The sequence below is a fragment of the Thermobia domestica genome, chromosome 18 (assembly GCF_964235325.1).
Source record: "Thermobia domestica chromosome 18, izTheDome1.hap1.1, whole genome shotgun sequence".
Taxonomy (NCBI): Eukaryota; Metazoa; Arthropoda; class Insecta; order Zygentoma; family Lepismatidae; genus Thermobia; species Thermobia domestica.
The window spans coordinates 68,353,508-68,376,092 of NC_137471.1; the positions used below are offsets into that span (position 1 = coordinate 68,353,508).

General features: G+C 34.9%; 1 protein-coding gene and 1 pseudogene across 2 annotated transcripts in view; one reads left to right on the top strand and one right to left on the bottom strand.

Annotated features, from left to right (window-relative positions):
• Positions 1-131: 131 nt before the first annotated feature.
• Positions 132-22,585, bottom strand: part of LOC145674986 (sodium- and chloride-dependent glycine transporter 2-like) — a 98,920-nt gene continuing 76,466 nt past the window's right edge. For both annotated transcript variants that reach the window (XM_081745322.1, XM_081745321.1), the window contains 3 exons: positions 20,374-20,571; positions 7,483-7,620; positions 132-546 (listed from right to left, as the gene is read on the bottom strand). In XM_081745322.1, coding sequence (XP_081601448.1) covers positions 316-546; positions 7,483-7,620; positions 20,374-20,571 — 567 coding nt within the window. In that variant the 3' untranslated portion in view covers positions 132-315. The remainder of the gene's footprint in view (positions 547-7,482; positions 7,621-20,373; positions 20,572-22,585) is intronic.
• LOC145674990 (uncharacterized) lies at positions 16,568-17,731 on the top strand (annotated as a pseudogene).

A 22,585-nucleotide genomic window follows, 5' to 3' on the forward strand; every position in this document is an offset into this window, starting at 1 on the left:
TTCTGCGAGTAACATGAATTCCCTGACTTTTCAGGTCCTCCAGGTCAGTGGGAACCCTGGTATGCGGTGGGCATAGGTACCGTAGATTACACCTTGGGAAACATTGTTTAAGATAAATGAAAAGTTGATCATAAATATAAACAATATCTGTATTTTTAATTACATATATATGTATATGTACATACATACCATACACTGCTTAATTTAGGTTGCATGTCTGAAATAAGCTTAATGCGAGATATGACTTTTTGGTGAGGTAGATAGAAAGGCTAAGAAAGTAACTTGCTTTTCCCTGATCAAATAATCTCTATCGTCCTACCCCTCTTCTTCATCATTTAGTTCTCCCATAGCTTCCTCTCTCTGTTCCGATTCTTCTGTTATTTTCTCGTCCAAATAAGGAGAACGCACATAGCAATTGTGTTGACATTTTGCATCTAATTTTGTAGCACGAATTTCTTCAGATGGATTAAATTTTTGTCGTTGAGCTCTTAACACTTCATCTCGAGGGCCCCAAGAGTCGTGTGTCTTGAATAATCGTGCCAAAGTCTATATAAGAAAGTACAAGAAAAATTAACTGATGAGTACAAGGAAGTCATACTTAGTATTTCATACAATTAACTGATATAAATATATCTTAAATAATTTCAAAGTCAAGTGTAATACATAGTTAAACAATCTGAACACCACTCACTAGAGCTTTGGAGCTTCTTGTATAAACTAAGAAACGAATTCTGACCAAAGCATTTCAGTGGTCGAAGTGAGACGGTATGCGATGGTATGCCATTCTGCCTCTGGTTTTACAGTGACGAAAGCATACTGCCTCTGGTTTTTCAGTGATCAACAGATAACGTCACAGGAAAGTAGATGCTAAATACCTTTAATAAATTAATTTTTATATACAGTAATTGACGAATACTTTTGCACGTAAAAAAGAATTTATTTCTTATGTAAAAAGTAATTTCTAAATTGACAACACCGACATTTTTGTTAACTTTTTCCTATCTTTTGTTTTTAAGATGAAGTGTCCTCAAAGAAGTTCATTTAGTTTATATTTTGATGTGCCATATTAAATTCTTTCTTTCTTATATGTGTGCGTGTCCTTTTGCCTTAATGCATATAAATGTCGTGTTTTGAGCATAAGCGAATATAGGGATTGTCTGTTGTGGGGGACGAATCTTCAGGGGGTTTGGAATATCCTCAGTCAAGTGGGGGTTCGGGAGTTTTCTCGCAGGAAATTGTTAATATAAAAACTCAGTTTTTGAGCATTTTTGTGTGTAATTCTGTATAATACAACATAAGGGGATATTTTTAATATTTTTTTCAGGAAGTTGTTGGCGGGGAATCAAAGTCTTTCCATGTCTCCCCCCCTCCCCCCCGGTAACTAAAGAGAAGCTCTCCAATTGTTTTCAGACTTTATGTAAATAGAAATGCGATTTTTTAGGCAACATACCCTCACTGTATTTCAACATTTAGATAGTCGGTATGTCGAGACAAAATCATAGTAAAACATACCACCTCTGCTTTTTTTTCATTTCAAACACTGCATATACTATGAAATAAATAATATTGTTACAGTTTCGGCAAAGTATCTTTGCCTTCATCAGACACATTATAAACCACAATTTCTAAGACCACAAATTATATATCTCAGAAAATGAGAGAAGGTCGTATCTAGGAACCAATCAGATGTGTCCTTTCATTTTTCAAGAATTTTTAAATTAATTACATATTTGCAAAATTGTTAAAAATGAAAGGACGCGTCTCATTGGTTCCTAGATATGACCTCCTCTCATATTCTGAGATATGTAAGCTGTAGTCATAGAAATTTTAATTTATAATGTGTCTGATGAAGGCAAAGACACTTTGCCGAAACTGTAATGATAATATTTACTTAATATTATATGCTTTGGTCAGAAATCGTTTAACACTTTATACTGAACTCTTTCTGACCTAAATTATTTTTTTGGAAATGAAGAAATTTTTTATTTCAATGCATTATATGTTGAAGTCTAAGGAAGTAAGAAAATCCAATTTTTCCCTCAAAATTATTTATTTTTTTAAAAAAAAGTAGTGTCATGTACAAGACAAGTAATGTAATCTTTTAGTACAATAAACATAAACAATTCATATTTTCATATTTTATGTATGGATACATATGCAAGGTTTGATGAAACGGAGAAACCCGTTTATTGACCACAAATACAATACGATGTAATGAAAGGAAAAAAATGAAATGAAATCTTTAAATTTTACATCCCACGGTTATGCCGGTTAGGCTAAAGGAGACGGTGATAAAAATGGTGGAATGAAGAAAGTGGGAGGAAACGGGAGAACCCCGAGAAAACCCACGGACACGCTGTTTGTCCACCACAAAGTCCACATGGCGCGAGCTGGGATCGAACCAGGAACCCCAAGCACCGGAGGTGAACGCTCTACCAGTGAGCCAAATGTAATGAAAGGAGTGTGTAAGTAGTAACATATCATAATAATAGATGTCCTTGTCTTTTTTTTTTTTTTTTTTTTTTTTTTTGGCGTTGCAGGAATAAACGTTCGAAGATGGATTCTACATCTACAGTCCATCCGAACAAGGTCAACTTGCCATCATATAGTTCCTCACTGCTGAAAGATGTCAACCAGCTGAAATGCTATTCAACAGATGAAGGATGTGTATAACGTCCCATGCAGTGGTCGAAATGAGACGGTATGCGGTGGTATGCCATACCGCCTCTAGTTTTTCAGTGATCAAGACAATATTTAAATAGCCGGTATGTTTAGTCAAAATCATAATAAAACATACCACCTCTGCTTTTTTCTTTCCACTTCGAACACTATTCCCATGCGTAAAAAAAAAAAAAGAAAAAAAAAAACAGTGGTCGATTAGTCAAGAATGTTTCGGAAAGAACGTGCAAGAAGAAGTAACAATTCCCGTTCTGGTAAGCCTATGTCACGTCACCTTCCCTACAGCCCTGACTTTTCACCTTGTGACTTTCATATCTTTGGTCCTCTAAAGAAGGCGTTGAAAGGTCAGAACCTTCACTCAGATGACAAAGTAAGGGAGCCGTCCACTGATAGTTGTGTTTAAAATGTAGCTAAATACCATTAATATTTTTGCAGCTGTTGTCTTCAAACTGATTTCAGTTGATCACACCAGATTATATATATATATATATATATATATATATATATATTTGTTGTGTTTAACCATGATTTAAACCTATTATATTATTATTATTTATATTTAAAATATTTAAACCTATACTTATAATGTAAATTGTTTAATTCAGTTTAATATCATTTTTAGTATTTAAAATATAAATCTCTTTCATCTACAATTATCATTTTATAATCATTACTGTGGATAAAGTTTATTTTTACGTACTTACATACAAATTCTTCAACTAATTGTCATTTCTGAATTATCATTACGGCTGTGAGATACTAAGTACATGGTTCATTCTTAGGATCATCAACTATCTACTATAATCTCACTTGGGAAAAGCATATAAATAATTGCTGTGCGATAAGAACTGTTAGGGGAAGAAATAGATCTAGCAGCAGATAATTCCTTGTATTATTTGATCTTTACTGCAATCTTAAAGTATGAGATCAAATTTTGGGTTAATCTAATTATATATATATATATAAATGAAAATGACTGTGTTTGTGACTTAATAAATCTTAAACCAACCGATCGATCTCGATAAAATTTTCAACATAGATGAGGCTCGAGCTTGGGATGATTTTTATCATTTCACTTTGACTAAAAGTTTGGGGGAAGGGGGGTACGGGGGAGATATATATAAAAATGATCTAAAATGCCCGATATTAGTGTAGAATCAACACTTTTTGGGGTCGCTGACACTTCCAATGCCGTTTAAATCCAAATTCAGCCCCGCAAATTGGGAGGGATATATATATAAATATATAAATGATCAAAAATGACCGCTATTAGAAAGCGCTTCAGTAATAGTAAAAAATGGCTGACTTACGGAACATATTACTAATTTTTCTTATTTTAAGCCAGCGAATCGGATAATTGACGCTAGAAGTACCAAAAGTAAAAGCAAATCTTGTGGGCAGTTGTCTAAAGAATTTGATTTTTTACCCCTACAAAGTTTGTTTCATGTTATAGTATATACAAAACTGGATTGTAAACAATTTTATGTTAAACAAAAATGTAGATAATCATTATACAAGTCGAAGAAATTTTTTCCAATAATTGAGCATAGAAACAGTATGCATCAGAAATTTATCACATATACTCGAAATAAATTATCTAACATGTTACTTGCTGTAGTAAAAAATGAAAAAAAAGAACATTTTTAAATGTAAGAAACTACTCAATATTTAACTTCTGGAAAACTGCTTTATACTATTGGAGTTCTGTAATTTTAGCTCTGCAATTACGTATGTATGCTATTTCACAAATCCAATATTATGTATTGAGAACAAGATCCTGAGACGAATATTCGGACCCAAGAGGAACGGGAATGGGGAATGGCGGAAATTTCATGACAAGGAACTACATAATTTATACCGTTTATCAAACATTGTTAGGGTCATCAAATCAGGAGGCTGAGGTGGGCAGGTCATGTAGCCAGAATGAAAGAAAGTAGAAACGCTTTCAATGTCTTAATTGGAACTTCAACCGGAAAATGACCATTAGGAAGACCTAGGCGTAGATGGGAGAACAAGATTAAGATGGATCTCGCAGAAATAGGAATCCAAAGTAGAAAATGGATCCAGTTGGCTAAGGATAGAAGTTAGTGGAGAGCCTTTGTGAACCCGATATTGAACCTCCGAGTTCCATAGGTCATAGAGTGAGTTAGTCAATGTTATGTACACGATCTGAGCATGCAATAAAATTGAATTGAATTTGAATCACATATTTGCTTGACATTCAGTTATTGTTACTCTCAATATTAAAAAAGTAAGGGATTTGCATTGTTGAAAACAACTAAACCTGAATATGTTAAAAACAAAATTCGTAAACTTAAAAGTATGCATATGAATTTAGATTCAAACGCAGGTCCCCGGATTAACGCAACGGTACACAAATCATTATGATGCACAGTCTACGCCCTCCACATTCTTAATGTCACTGCTCAAGATATAAATTCAAATGTAAGTCAAATGTACGCGTCTTTGGCGTGGGAGACCTGGGTTTGATTCCCGGCGAGAGCTCATGTGGTTCGGATTTCACGTTAATCACTAGGTCCACGTCTCATATAGCCTCGCTGCTGAACGGGACGTTAAACTTAAAATCAACTTAACTCAACTCAAATGTAAGCCAAATATAAATTCAACTGTAATATTATTGAAAATTGTGTAAATTTTGGTCCCAGAGATTGTATATATTCTGATTCACAGTTTTCGAGAAAAACGAATTTGTATGGCACTAAAAACTGCCTTTCGCTGCCAATAATAATAATTGACGGTTTCTATTCATTCGGAGAAGATTGTTTATTTATTGATATATTGCAACGTGTAAAAAAAATCTCTGTTAAGTAGCAGATTATAGCTACAGTTATTTGTCTTCTACTAATTGTGACACATGTACTCTTAAGAGTGACACACATAATCCTAACAGTAACGCGCATACTCCTAACAGTACAATTTAGGCTTGTTTCTTTGAACTACACAGTGTAATGATGTAAGACTTGATTTCTTCCCTGGCGACGTGATTTTAATAAGCCTTCTCGGGCTATCAGCCAGGTGAAGATATTGACATCCGACATTTCGAATGCAAACATCGCATTCATCTTCAGGTATTGTAATGAAGAGACCGGAGACGTGAGCATGTGTATATAGTGATTATTTAGGGGCAGAGCTATGAAAGGGAGCTTGTGATTGGCTGAAGGAAATGCTGACTTTTGATTGGCTAAGAGATGCTGGCTCCTGATTGGCTGTTCTTGTGGCTGCGAGAAATGGCTTTATTGAATGTTAGTTTAGCTGAAACCGATTGTCTCTATTGAGACTGTTTCCTCTCTCGTGAGATAGCTATGATTTCCTTTATTGTTCTGTTCAAATCTGGTCACCCCTTTTCAGGAACAAAAACTAACATTCAATAAAGCCATTTCTCGCAGTCACAACAACAGCCAATCAAGAGCTAGCATCCCTCAGCCAATCAGACGTCAGCATTTCCCTCAGCCAATCATAAGCTCCCTTTCATAGCTCTGCCCCTAGGTAGTCACTATATATACACATGCACACTCTCTGATCTGTTCATTACAATCCCTGAAGATGAATGCAATGTTTGCAATCGAAACGTCGGATGTCAATATCTTCACCTAGCTGATAGCCCGAGAAAACTTGTTGCAAAAAAAGTATAATGATGATTCCCACTTATTTAGTCAAGCTATCTTATTTTTTAATTAAAAATGTACTTGTATGATCCTAAAGGCAAAAAGGACCGCATAAGTACATTTTCTATTATACTTATTTTATATATAAAATTATTATTTATTTTTCATACACATTAATGTTCATAGTACTGTATCTCAAAAATAAAGTGCCGTATATTTCAAGCAAAGACGTACAGTCTTGTTAAAAAAAAACTGACCGTTTACCTTTCATTACAAGGCCATACTCTCTCAACGTCTTGTGTATTCCATCTATAAATGTGCAGTTCGGCAAATTGTTTGAACTTCCCCTACTGGATTTTACAGCAGTATCTCTTCCTCTCCCTATCCCTCTTTTGACCACATTTGCAGGGTTGCAATGTCTGTCTCGCACTTGTCTCGTGTCTCTTACTCTCACTCCCAATACTATCACTAATGTGAAACAGATGTCAGGCCTCCACATTTCGCTATAATCGAGCATAATATATATGTATAAGAAAACTATATATATTGAACAGCAATCTTCTAATCACTGACTGAAAGGGCAGCATTTGGAACTGTGGCAACTAAGTACCAAACGTGGACTTGACGAGCGGTTGTCAAATGCTAGAAATGAGGGTTCTGGTTGGCCATTTAGTTATCGGGGGTGTTTTCCACAAGTTCGACTTATGGACGATGACTTATTTATGGCACTAGCACCCACACATAGAAGGCGGCATCCTTTATAAACAAACTGCACATATATAGATGGAATAGAGAATACATAGAAATTGGTCAAAGAAAATCCATGTTTGTTACATTTAATTTCAACCGAGAACTTTACAAAGAAATGTGGGTGGCCAGGGTTTCTTTTTAACAAGATTGTACTTTAATACTGTTTGACAACGCTATACTGCGTTAAGTGAAGTATTATATTCCTTTTGAACAATGTATATAATCAAACTATAACAAACATTGAAGATCGTTAGACGTAGTGTTTGCAATACAGATTCTACAAAGAACATTTAGCATTAGCATTTCGTATTAACATTTCGAATATAAGCCTATATTGGTTTAGTATCTAAACTTTTAGCAGTGTCTTCTTAAATTGGCCCTAAACTTTAGGCATAATTACGTATAGCTAATAAGAAAGAACTCTTACCTGTGATTTGGCATGTCGGTAACATTTCATAGCACCTCCTATAACTATAGGAGCACAGCATAAGAGAAACGGAATTATAATCTCTTTAGATTTATCTAAATGCTGAAGTAGTTTGATAGCAGAGTCTATAAGAATATACTGAAAACAAAAATTTAGAAGGTTTCCTTAAAGCACAATAATAGTGACAAGTATCAAAGGCAAAATTTAACTCGAAATCTTATAATACTGTTGAATTTTGTATTTCGGCAGTAGTTCTTAGCCTTGTTCACGTAAAAAAAGATTGACACTAACATTAGAAATATTGAAGAATTGCACATAAAAGATATTATACACGGACTTCCAAAAATATGACAGAAGTTCGTGAAAGTCAGAAAGGCTTTTGAATTGTCAATGGTGTAAAAAAATGTTATGTATTATTTACATTTATGCGTTAATTGTAATTATCTAATAAAGGAGCCCATGTATATGTGTAGTCTAAATAGTGTATATTTTTTATTCTGTATATATATAATATAACTGATACACTGTCAGGATCTTCTTAGACTTTGTATATTATCTACATATACAACATTATGATTTCAAATTTTAGGATGTTTGTACAGGAATGGCCAATTCCCAACCAATGGTAACCCGTATTCCATATTTTTTCAATTAATTGCTTTTCACGAAACAACAATACTTACATCAATTAGGTTCAAGGGATAAACGTGCAAAGAAAATGAATCAAGCTTTTAGATTATCTCAATACTTAAGTATAATAATTTATATGTCGCTACCGAATTAAAAACATTTATTGTAACCCCAATAGAAAACTCTAATATGTTAGTTATATTATTATTATTATTATTATTATTAGTAGTAGTAGTAGTAGTAGTAGTAGTAGTAGTATTCAAATATAAGATTTAACCTTCGTCGCAAAGGTGGGGTATACCATACCCAGGCACGTAGCCAAGGGGGGGTCCGGCCCCCCCTCTTCGAGACCAGAAATGAAAAAAAAATTAAGGAAGGGTGAAGCAAAATGAAATGAGAAAAAGGAAGAGCAGCGTTAAAAATTAAAAGAAATACAGGAAGCTTCTGGTTACTCTTTCTTATGAGGAGATTTGTATTATTTGAAATACATAGTGGCGAGGTGAGGGAGATATCCTGGAAGAGTCAGGGAATTTAAAATTTCTTGAAAAGTTACGGAATTCTCAGAATTTCTGCTGCTAGTCATTGAGATTTCAAGTGTCCGAAAGCATAGTGCCGTTGTGTGACAGCGTGGACATTTTTTATCGTAATTTTTCGTCATCGCATCCTTGCAGTATTAAACATGTTATTTCAAAAACAATATTGTACTGCTCCTTTATTAACCTGTCATTTGGAACAGACAGTAGTTGACGGAATAATAAAAATAAAAAATTATGTGGAAAGAAAGTTCTCTTAACATTTGATTCAACACAGAAAGGAACGCAGATATTGTAAAATATTTTACAAGACATTATTGAGTATGTACTTTTCATAATAGTTGAGGTCATAATGAAAGGAAAATTGTCATATTTGAATGAACAGAGGAACAACTTAAATATTGTAAAATCTTTTTCAATACGTTTTTTTATTCTTTCATCGAGATTTCTTCATAGTTTGTTATTAAAATACTTACCAACATATCCTAATTTTATTTTTCTAACAAACCAATATTTGTTGATAGTAAAGTAGTTTAGATTGATCGGGCTCCTGGGCCTTCAGAATTTCATGTCACGCCTCCCCCCCCCTCCCTTCGTTAAATCCTGGCTGAAAGAACCAATATATGTTCCAGTAAAATAGTTTAGAATGGTCGAGACCCTCGTGTGGTGACCACAGTATTTCATGTTACGGAACCCCCCCCCCCTTCACGAAATCCTGCCTATGTGCCTGCCATACCCCAGCCGTATTACTTACAGTTGTAACTACTAGATGTCTCCCCGGGTTAGCCAATTAAGAAAATGAAAAGATCGATAATATAATAATAAAATCATAGAATAGCAATGTTATATCCCAATTCATTAAAAAATGTGCTAAAAATATAGCCAAAGCTATTCGAGATGATGGGGTGCAATTCCCCCCACCTTAGCAGTGGCGGCACTTTAATATATATATATTTTTAAATATAATAGTGTATATAAGCATGTATTTAAAGAAAAAGAATGATTCGTGTTGAATTTTGATATTTTCGTCCTATTTGTACTACGTTGTAGGCACTGGATCATTTACCATTCTTCTTAAACCATTTGTTTCAACACACAATTGACGTATAAATATGTTTCTACTACAGTTTTCTCTGTGTCTACTACAGTTTTCTCAGTTTTCTCTAGAAGAGAAGAGCATATGGTGTCCACGCATTTTCAAGAAAAAAATATGACAACCTTGTTCCCCAGCACGTGTGGAAAAGACTTTTGTGGTCACTTGTGGTTCTACATGCGGAAGGGTCTGTCCTCTTACGAAAGGTATGGGTAAGGGACGTTTATCGGTGGCCGCGATTATATATGGTTCATATTACCAAAGGGAGAGGAATACTTAAATTCCTCCCCAAAAGGAGAAGTACATTTAGACTTAACATTACTTACTTTTAACATTTAATGTCTAAAACAATCGGGTATCAACATAATACATATAACATTGTACAGGAATCATAATTACATGAAATTAATATTTGACCTTAATTAATATAATCAAATATAATTAATATAATATAATATAATATAATATAATATAATATAATATAATAATATAATAATATATCAATATTAATATAATATACATGTTAACATTTATTTATTCCCATAGTGGCTGTAAATGTAATAATAACATGTAGTATGTTATAGTTTGTTTAGATTAAATTATACTAAGGTAAGTCAAAAAATATCCACAATTTTGACATAAGTCTTCTTACATTGTTCATACTGACCTCTGTTCTCGTGTATTTTATGGTTATACTGTTGTGGTCATGCTATGAAAATTTGATCCTGATTCCTCCATTTGTCTTCATTTGTCGTGGTCATGCTATGAAAATTTGATCCTGATTTCTCCATTTGTCTTCATTTGTCGTGGTCATGCTATGAAAATTTGATCCTGATTCCTCCATTTGTCTTCATTTGTCGTGGTCATGCTATGAAAATTTGATCCTGATTCCTCCATTTGTCTTCATTTGTCGTGGTCATGCTATGAAAATTTGATCCTGATTCCTCCATTTGTCCTCATTTGTCGTGGTCATGCTATGAAAATCTGATCCTTATTCCTCCATTTGTCTTCATTTTGTTGCAGATAGATCATGGCCACTCCATTAGAAGTTTGCACCAAAGAGGAACAACGAGCAGTGATCCGGTTTGTGTGGTCGAAAGATGTATCAGGGGCAGTAATCCATCAAAGACTTTCGGCACGATAGTCAATAGTCACTTGTTTATCTAACAGAACCATATCTCGTGCACGCTCAATGTTGTTATCATTTATGGCCGTAGATGGTCATCCGGTTCCTTCCTCGTGCGTAACACTTGTGTGACCATTTTTGAAATATTCAATCCATTCGTAGACACTCCGCTGTGGCAAGACATTGTTCCCGTATTGTGCCGAAAGTCTTTGATGAATTGCGGCTCTTGAAACACCTTGCGACTACAAAACCCGGATCACTGCTCGTTGTTCCTCTTTAGTGCAAACTTCTAATGGAGTGGCCATGATCTACCTGCAACAAAAGGAAGACAAATGGATGACTTACGATCAAACTTTCATAGCATGACCACGACAACGTAACAAAAAAATACACGAGCACAAAGGTCAGTATAAAAAATGTATAGGAGTTACGTAAAATTGGGGACAATTTTGGACTTTCCCTCGTAATATCAGCTTCCTGCTTCAATTACTCTAAAAGAGAGCTCAGTGCAAGATGACGTAAAGTATTGTGTGAGATTTAGTGTGTTTAATTTTAAATTTCTTTACGTATTTATTTTTTTAAAGTTAGTTTCATTCAAGTTCATCTTTATTTATTGTATCATCATTTATTAATGAAAAGTGTTAACTAACATATTAAAAATAACTTGAAACAATGGAAACCAACGTGCAAGAAGTAAGAAAAAGCTTGTAGAATATTGCAGAACTCATTACAAAGATTAAAAGTACAAAACAATTTTTATGAAGAAATCTTCAAAGACAAAAATAGCTACTTTAAACAGATATTACACTCTTATAAAACATTACTTGTGAAAAAGCGGAGAAAAAATATGAAATTGCAAATGGCATATCTTCTTCATTATAGCTTTGGTAATGTCGATATGGATAGCGTGTTTGATAAAGCATGTCGATATCGCTTGTTACACAAATATTTTATTAATATATGCTTCGTGCTTTAGTCAGTTTTGTTTTATTAATACAAATGACGGTTTGAGATACTAATGTATCTCATGTATTTTACGTTATAAATAATTGATGATGTTAATAATGGATGCAAACAAACCATGTAACAAAAATACAAATTTAAACAATTATTAAGTAGTAGTTTTACATCTTTCGCCATAGAAACAATAAGAAAGAAATAATTAACATAAGTTTACAAAAAGATGGCTGCCAGATCAAGATGGCTGCCGAATAGGTAAGTATATGAGCGTTATGCTCTCATTTTTTCTCAGTTTTAATCTCAATTAATGCTTACTTTTAGACAAATATACTATTTGATACATTTTTAAATATATTTAGCATTTTGTTACTAAGTCCAACGCCGCTTATCCTCCCTTAATTTCATTTTTATTAGTGATAACAAGTTTACTTTTAACCGGCCAATCGCTTTCATGGACGGACCATCTTGAAAATATTAAATCAATTTTATTCTAAAACAGTCAGTGATAAAGTCGACTAGGATCATATAGCTGCAACCATAAATCAATTAAAATATCCACAAAGGTATGAAGGAAGTTTACAGCAAATAAAAATACTAGTGTACATGGTGACTTAGACTGAAATCGGCATCAATATAAAATGGTTTCCTTTTAGGAAGTGGAGTTCTGCAAGAGACGTTCCTGCGCCATAATAACAAATTAATTCAAATATCTAAAGATATCTATATTTGTGGTAGAGCTTGGCTAGGGACAGGCTAAGTTCCACTCTATTTGTATGTGGTACTTAATTTCTCGATAACTATTGATCGGATCTGAATGAAATTTGATGTGCAAATAGTCCATCGTCTGGGGTATAAAGATCTCTATATTTGGTAGCAGAACTTGGCCACGGATAGGCTAAGTTCCATTCTATTTGTATGTGGTACTTTATTTCTCGATAACTATTGATCGGATCTGAGGAGTCCATCATTTGAGATATATAGATCGCTTATTTGGTGGCAGGGCTCGACCAAGGACAGTTTCGGCTAGGCAGCAGAGGCTGCGTTCCACAGCTTAGCACGCTGGGAGCTTCTGAGTTCGGTTTGTTTCAGCTTGTATCATATCTCTCTCTCTCTCTCTCTCTCTATATATATATATATATATATATATATATATATATATATATATATGAGGATCATTGCAAAAGTCATGACAACTATTTGTTTCTCGAAAATCGTAACGAATAAAAACATTCTGAATGTACAAATGGAAGATTAGTAAACATTAGATGTAGGGAGATGGATGAACATACTCATCACCATAAAGATATAGAACGAAAAAAAAAAAAAAAGACGAAAAACATGTCATTTCAAACATGTTTTACTGTCAATTGCAACAGTACACAATAGTACAGAGCAGGAACGCGTACCTGTGACATCTTAGAATCCCCCGAAGTAGTCTTTCAAAGAATCCATCACACGCCAACGTTGTGGAAGACGCCGAATACCCGTGGCCTCACCATGAGCGAATCTTCAGATCTCACGCGCCACTGCTGTGGCAATGTCTTGACGTGTTCGAAAATGTGTTCCACGCAATGGCTCTTTTACTTTTGGTATGAAGTCATAATTGTAAGGTGTGTAAGTCTTGCGAATATGGTGGATGCTCCAGTAATTCCCATCCCCATCGTGTGAGCAGATTCCGTACACACATTGCCGTATGGGTTGTCGTGTTGTCATGAAGAATTAATGCATCATGTGGACGTTCAGGACGTTTCTCCCGAATAGCCCGTCGAAAGTGTCGTTGCAGGAAAGTACGACAATAGTACAGTGCATTAACAATTTGTCCATGTGGAACGAAATAACACAAAATCACTCCTCTAATGTCATAGGCTATGATGATCATTATTAACCTAAAACACACCTGTTGCAGTAATTTTGCGATAACAGTGTTGCCAGGGGCCGCGTTTCTATCAAAAAACACCCATTTTTATTTTTATTTATTGAACAAATTCCCAGATACAGTGTAACTTTAGCATTTTACACAGGGAAATGTTAACAATAGAAAGAAAAAACAAGACAACAATAACAACAACAACATAGAACAGTCTCAAAAAAGAGTGTAAAAGTAATATTACTCTGTCAAAACTCGTTTAACTGCTCTTTCCAACACCGGGTAGCTTGAAAAAATGTTCACATCAGTTGTTACTTGATTATAACAGTTTAGTATTCTGTAAAAAAGAGACCTCTGTATAATTGCCAATCTAGGACGGGCAAGATGGAATAGGTGGGAATTCCGGGTGATGCGGGAAGGGACACGTAAGGATAGTTCCTGAAGTAATATTTCCGATCTTAAGTTTTCATTAACTATTTTATGAAGATATTTCAGGTCAGAGATAATTCTGCGTACTTCCGGAGTCTGGATATTAAGATGTCGCAAGAGTTCCTTCTTAAATAATATTCGAAGTGCAGGAACACGGAAACGGACTATAGCAATAAAGAAATTAAGAATAGAATCAAGTGTGGAGAGATGTGTAAGTGCTGCCATGGCTCATATGGGAGAGGAGTATTCGATCTTGGGCGTTATTAAAATTTTATAAAAAGTTGCTGATGACAAAACAGTGTGTAATTAAGTAAATCGATAAAGAAGTCGCAACATGCGCATTGAATTCTTAAGTATTGAGGAGATGTGGTCAGAGAATGTGAGTTTTGAATCAAAGATGACACCAAGATCATTATGACTTACAGAATGTGTGATAGAGGAATCATTGACATGGTATGTGGAGGGAACAGGAGACTTTTCCAAAGTAATAGTAATACTGTCACATTTTTTACTGTTGAGTTTCAAGTGCGACATTTCACACCAGCCTAAGAGGTAATTTATGTCTTCCTGTAGAGCAATTGTGTCATGGAGACACGATATTTCTCTGTATAACTTACAATCGTCAGCAAAAAGCAGAAGACCAGTAGGATGAGCTGATAAGTGCGTGTAGAGATCATCCATATACAGGACAAATAGTAGAGGCCCAAGTACACTCCCCTGAAACACCCCTGAGATCACGGGTTGGGGTTAGAAGTCGCCCCTGAAAGAACAACTCTCTGTTTACGGTCATTGAAGTAGCTGGTGATTAAAGAGAGAAATTTGCCATGTACATTGAATCTATTGGAGAGCTTATGAAGAAGATGAATGTGACTGACAAAATCAAAGGCCTCGGAGAGATCAAAGTAGATAACATCTAATTCAGTATTGTTATTCATACATTTGACTGCACAGGAAAGAAGAGTACTTAAGTTTGTGAGACTTGAGCTTGTAGGTAGACAGCCGTGCTGAGAACTGTGGATGTAAGGTGAGGTGAATTTAAGTAGAATGTCTTTGATTATTTTTTCGCAGATAATTGATACTACAGAAAGAAGAGATATTAACCTATAGGAGAATACATGATCTTTAAGTCCTGATTTATATATTGGGATCACGTGAGTTAGTTTCCAACTGGTGGGATAATACCCTTCATTGAAGCATTTATTGACTAAGATAGATAGGGGAACCGCAATAACCGAAGTAGCTTTGTTGAGAAAGAGAGGACCAATGTTATCAGGTCGAAGTGATCTATGTGGAGATAACGATTGTAACAGAGCCAGAACTTCGCCCGGGGTGGTAGAGAGGTTGGATAAAGTATCCGTACAGATGAGGTGGAGGGAAGATGGGTTGTAGAGGGAAGGGAAGTAAATGTTTTCCAGAAGTATTTATTAAAGAGGTCGGGTCTTTGATCATCACTCACTTCAGTATTTTCATCTTGAACTGTTGCAGGTATGTTCGGAGATTTTGATCTAAATTTAATTACAGACCAAAAGAGTTTAGGGTTGCTAACAGTAAAATCACCAATTGAATCGATGTATTCAAAATACTTACGCCGCAGTACCTTCTTGGCAAGGCTTCTAATTTTAGCAAAGTTTTTGTATGTGTAGTCACTCGGATGTGATTTCCATAGAGTCCAGGCAAGCTTTTTGTTTTTAAGAAGTTAACGAAGTTCATTGTCGTACCAGACCGGAAATCTGTTCGATGTTGACGCTTTTACCGACACAAAGTCGTTTATGGCTGAGTGGACAACAGATGTAAATAAGTCCACAGCGTCGTCAACAGTTCCTACCTCTAACAGACGCCAAGGAAACAGTTCAATAGCCCGGTAGATGTCACCCCAGGGGGCATTCTTCCAAAGAAGTTGTGACCTACTTTTGAGGGGCTGGTATGTAATAGTATTTTATGGACTTGCATTAAATAGCCTTTTTATATGGAACACTGCATCAACCTTCTCACATTTTCGAACCAATGGATAAATGTTGATGCATACTGTACATACTGGTGCATACTATAAATGTTGATGCATACTGTACATACTGCACAGGAATTTACCTGCAGGAAATTATTGATTTTCTTCATTTTGCACATTTTTTATATTACACGTACGGTAATTTCTTTCGTTACTACACAAAAACGTTACAGGTTTGATCATTGGTAATGATCTGGAAAATATCTACATAGAACATGCTTACGTTTGTTTCAGGTTTTTATCATTCTCAAATCAAAAGATATACGCAATCAAACTTTGGGTTGAGCAACTTTACAGACACACTATATATATATATATATATATATATATATATATATATATATATATATACAGGGTGCGTATGGTATTTGAGGACATCCATATCAGTGAATATAATTTCTAAAAGTAATTTGTTTCTTTTTTCTTTTGTAGGAAATCAGCAATGGAGGACTATAACCTAACGCACGAAATGAAAAGACATGCTGTGATCGTCGCTATATGTGAGAAACATACGGATTTAGAAATAGTCAACTTTCTAAATTGTGCCCGATCGTTTGTCCATAATGTTCGCCGTGAATTGGAAGCATCAGCTGGCAATATCGAATCTGTTGCAAAGCGAAAAAAGCATGAGGAACGTTCAGACACGGTGAGAACTACTGAATTTATCCAACAAGTAAAAGCGATCATTGACGAAAAGCCTTCGAAATCAATGAGAGCCATTGCTAGGGACCTTAACGTTTCGGAGGAATTAATCCGTCGATTTGTTCACGAAGACCTTTGCTATCACTCTTACGTTATGCGCAGAGGACAATTTATGTGAGCACAAACGCGGGAACAGAGAGCTATCCGTGGAAAGCGTCTTTTAAATAAGCTTAAGCACCCTGGAGATCCGAAAATGTTGTAGTTTTTCTTGGACGAAAAGATTTTGATCAAGACCAAAAAGCCAACCGCAGAAATGATAGATGGCTATGTGGAGATCCTACAGAAGTTCCCCGTATTATGACCACAAAATTTCCAGCTACTGTCATGGTGTTAGGGGTCGTGAGCAACGAAGTACATGTGATGCCACCTCATTTCTTTCGTCAAGGACTTCGGGTTAATGCTGCTGCCTACATCGAGGTATTAGAAACCATTGTGAAACCCTGGATTGACAGCGTCCGCGGGAATAGACCATACATATTCCAGCAGGACTCCGCTCCTTCACACAAAGCGATGGCGACGCAAGATTGGATGGCTACAAATTTCCATGATCACATTATCCCGAACTTATCACCTCCCAGGTCCCCAGATCTTAATCCCATGGATTATTACGTATGGGGCGCAGTTGAGCGTGACACCAATAAACATCCTCATAACACCATTGCTTCGCTGAAAGATGCCATAACTGCCAGCATGGTCGATATAAACAAAGATCATTTGATTCGGGCATGCGCTCGTTTCCGGTCTAGGATTGAGTAGGTCATTGCCCGCTAACGGCGATTTTATTGAATAAATGTATAATCGAGTAGACACTTCACGTTGTATACAACTGTCATGGAAATATAATATATGTTGTAAAACCTATACGCAAATTAGTTTTAATTTCAATTTGTCCTCAAATACCATACGCACCATATGTATATATATATATATATATATATATATATATATATATATATATATATATATATATATATATATATATATATACCGGCATTATCAAATAGAGCTGCTATGAACATGGGAGCTTCTTTGAACAAAACTGGGAAAATGTTTCAATCGAAATTTTCATGTCATGAAAAGTCATTTGCGGCTAATTTGAATATTGCAAGTAATAGTAGTTTGGAATGTTCTGAATTCAACCATAACAAATCTGTAAGCTTTATTAAAAATCATGGAAAAAATAAAATATGAAGCGATTTTTTTTTTTTTATTTTTTCGTCGACCAGAAAATTGTGTCTCTGGAACTCGGGTTTAAAGCATTAACTGCCTAAATCAGTATTACTGATAAAATCTCATCCATTATCTACCGATTCCAATCAAATTTTGGTGAATTTTTGAAAATCATATGTCGTTTTAGGTAACAAATAGGGCTACTACGAAGAGCTAATTTTGGTGGGTCTAAAAATCAGTTCATGGGTGATAGTACGGTATATTCTAAAGGAAGGTAAATGGCATTGTGTTAGGCAAGCTATAAACAAAGAGAGCTGCAATTGGAAAGTCAGGTTAACGCGCATTAATAAAACAGGTACCAGTATGACATTCTATTGGCCTGAAAATGTAGACTGCGATGTGGTTTGTACAGGAGACACTGTTCACATGCTACCAGAGCCCATTCTTACTAATCGAGGGCTTCTTAAGTTGGTAACATCTCGTTTGAAGATCTCAATTTGCAATAATTTCAAGCATGCTTCGATTGTAAATAGTGTAAATAGTGCTTTTTTATCGTACAAAAAAAAGCGTTTGTTTAAAAACTACTCTGTTAGATTAATATGAAATATGAACCTCTTACTACAAAAGAGACCTTTGAAAGTTTTAAATATTAAAGGTGCAATAGTACTATCATTAACACAAACCTTTAAGAAATATTGGGGAAGTACATTTTAAAAATATTTTCTATAGGCCGTTAGGAAAATCGCACAACTATATAATATACACCAAAATGTTCTTAAAACTCGTTTCTTTTCAACTCCCTATCAAAGAATACCGTACAGCTCATAGGTAGAATTTTATAACAATAATTAAGATTATGTTCAAAGTAGCCCCATAAATGGTGCTATTTTGAACGCCCGTATTTCATTTTTTTTTTTTTTTTTTTTTTTTTTATCTAGCTGAGGACATTATCTGATGAAAATGGTTATCATACAGAGTGATAGTACTCTTTTGAGCCATGGTTTTAAAAATATAACGTGGGTTTACAGTATGTTGTTACAAAATATTTAAGAAAATATGTTTTTTTTTGTATCAAAGTAGCCCCATTTGACGGTATATATATATATATAATTTTGAAGTTTTGAGCCACATTGTTTATGTAGGTAATCATTAACAGTTAAAACAGTAACTTTGGTAGAGAGCCTCCTCCCCAAACCACATGTCATTATGTGCTATATTAATATAAAAATAAAATTTAAGTAGTTGTATTATTTTGCTTTACTTCAAATTCATTTTAGACGAGATAAAAAATGGAGAAAGCGGTAGATAAGGAAAATACACATATTTTCAGCAAAAGTTTTACACAAATGCTTTGGTAATTCCTCAAAGACAAATAATTAATCTTTCAAGCATATAGCGACATCACTCTACGTGATCATCTTTCTGCTCAGGCGTAAGTATATGTGGAACCCAGCAAGTGCAACGCTTGGAAAGACCGAGACAATCTTTTATTGTGGACTTGGCTGAGTTGATCCAATCTTCAAGGTTGACTGAATTTCCTCATATGTGATATGGTGATCCTCTTTCACGAGATTTCTTACTGCTGAGAAATTTTCACTTGTAACTGTTAAGGAGCTAAGGCGCCCAGAGCAAGGCTCATTTGTTAGGCTTTGTCGGCCGCATTTAAATTCCCCAAATGGTTGTGGTTGAAAGAGCAGAGTCCCCGAAACACTTTTCTAAATGAACATGGCACTGCTTTTGCGTTAAACAGCACTTAAAATCGTAAAAGATCATTGCATGAAAATCACTTAGCTCGAGCTCTATTATTGCCGGCTGACAGGCTTAAACTAATCTATACTTCCAGTTCCCCAACTTCCAAACAAACAAACTTGTAGCCTGGCAGTTATGCATTTCACTTCTAGAGGGCTTACGCTTTTACACATGATAAGTTTCAGTACGGCAACGGTATTTGAATTTTAGTATCTAATAATTTTCTGTACGCCCCTCGTGTATATATATATAGATAGATACATACATACATACATATAAAATAATTCAGTGTATAAGCCATGGGTTCTTAAAAAGTTGATTTGTCTTACATACTTATCCTTGACGACAGTACAATATTTATCAGTCCCTAACCAGGCTGCATGCATTTTTTCTCTTCAATATTTTTAAAGTACAGATTAGTTTCGGCGTATTATACAATTATATAAACAAACTTTATAATTCACGTACATCTAATGGTAATCTTACGGAAAAACAATTGTACTCCAAAGGGTTAATAAATCAATAGAGAAATAATTATAACTGAAACTGGACCACTGTTTAGTTCTACATTAAGAAGAAAATGTTCTCCAGCAATTTACTTGCAATCATAAGTTAATAAAGCCTTACCGAAGTTATTACCGGTATCACTACCCAAGACAACTTCCAAATGAATGCAGGTTGAAATCCGTGGAGAAAATCTATATCATCACAAACTCTCTTCACACCATAAGCAGCAAGAAATATTAGCATGAAAAATGACACGATACCAATGGCAAGAAATCCTTTTAAGAAAAGGTATGATTTCACAATGCTTGCTGCAGAATCCTGTGAAAATAATAATAATAATAAGAATTGGTTTTACAAAATGGAGAATATTCCCAGGGAATGACAAATATAACAATTACACTTTGCTGCATCAAAAAAATATTCAGCCGATCGACCTGAAATTTAGTACACAGATGGAGACTAAGAAGTGACAGGTCTGAAAGGACACTTCTCAATGTAAGTGAAAGGGTGTTATTAATAACAACAATAATAATAAAACTATAACTTATACATATGCGACGTCATCTACATAAGGGATATATCAAAGTTTTCACTTTATTTTTACTGAGTTAAACATATAGATTAGTATAGTCACGCCTTTAATGATCTATATAAGGGAGAAAATTTGTGAGTTTGAAAACATTTTAATAATTGATACCAATGTTAATGGAGAGCGTAATTAGTCTTATTAACTGATATGAGTAGAAGTGATCATATAAATGATAACTGTGAACTACCTTGATTACCAATCTTCCCTTGAGTTCGCGCACTACACTGGGCCTCGACTTTTTAATAACAGCATACCGATCCCTCCAATACCTAGAACGTCGAACAAAGATAATAAAATTTTCCTTTGTTACGGTATGACTATTCACTTACTCCTGGGCAATACGTTGCCGAAAGTTGTCATTGATCTCGGTAAGCAAGAAATCTCTCTCGGTAAATCATATGTTGCTTTCTCTCGAGTTAGAGAACTTGTTCTAAGCAATATTCCTTTACGTAAAGATTTCATTCAGGTAGTCCAAAATGTTCAAACGTCGGGAGAGGTTCTACGGCACATTCACAATTATTACCGGTAACTTGAGCGGTTTCTTAGAATTAGGATGACCAGACGTACTGATTTTTGCAGTAGAGTACTGTTTTCCAAAGAGCTGTCCTGCGTGCTGCGAAGACGCCTAGAAAATCGACAAATATCCCTCTTTTTTTAAAATGTCCTGCGAAATGTTCTGAGTTAACATATTTGCAATATTTTAATGTTTCATTCTTTATTCATAACATTTTGAACCACAGGCACTCTTTTCCTGAATGATGAACCGCTGTGTTTTTTAACACTTCTCAAAAAATTAGGGAAGGAGATCAATCAACGAAACATTGTTTTACAATACATTGTTTTTACTAAGAAGGGTTTGTTAAGATATCGGAAAGGAAGGAAAAGTTTCTTCTTCAACTTATGACAGTGATGCTAACCAAGTTAGGTTGAAGTTCCCTCATGCCGGTCTAAATTTTTCTTATTCCTTAAAGTAATACCACGCTCCGAAAATAATAATAATAATAATAATAATAATAATAATAATAATAATAATAATAATAATAATAATAATAATAATAATAATAATAATAATAATAATAATAATAATAATAAAAAGTCCTTAGCCCACCACGAAGTTTCACTATACATTCATAGAAATAAACCAGTTTATATTTCATCAAAGCATTTGGAGTTATGTTGAATTCCTTCAATACTTTTTATTCAGTACTTTTCTTTTTAACAAAAATGAACGATTAACTTAAGGTTAACGTTAAAGGAAATAAGGATATGCGTATTGTCGACGCAGTAAACTATCATATTTGTGTCCTACTTTTCACTTGTCAGAATCTGGCCACCCTACTCAGGAGTAAGAGTAGATCTGAAAAGGTGGGGGGACGGTAGGTAGTGGCATGACGCCACGCCGTTCTCCCTGCCTATCTTTGCCCATTGTAATTTTTTAGGAACTGGGGGGACGCCGTACATATTTTTTCGAGGTGGGGGGACGGTTTCCCTCCGCGTTCACCTCACTTTATCCCTGACCCTACTAGAATCAAGGTGTCAGAGAGTGAATTTTCAAATTCTGAGCATAATAATAGCAAGCACGACACCATTTCGGGCCAAGTGACGAAGTAGATAATGTTTGTAATTCGGACTTTCCAGTCAAATCTCCATCTCAAAAAACTGTCCGCACAACTACAATTGCAATATATCAACTTGATCGTGAGTTCAAGTTTATGAATGAAGAGATGAAGACAATGTTGCGTG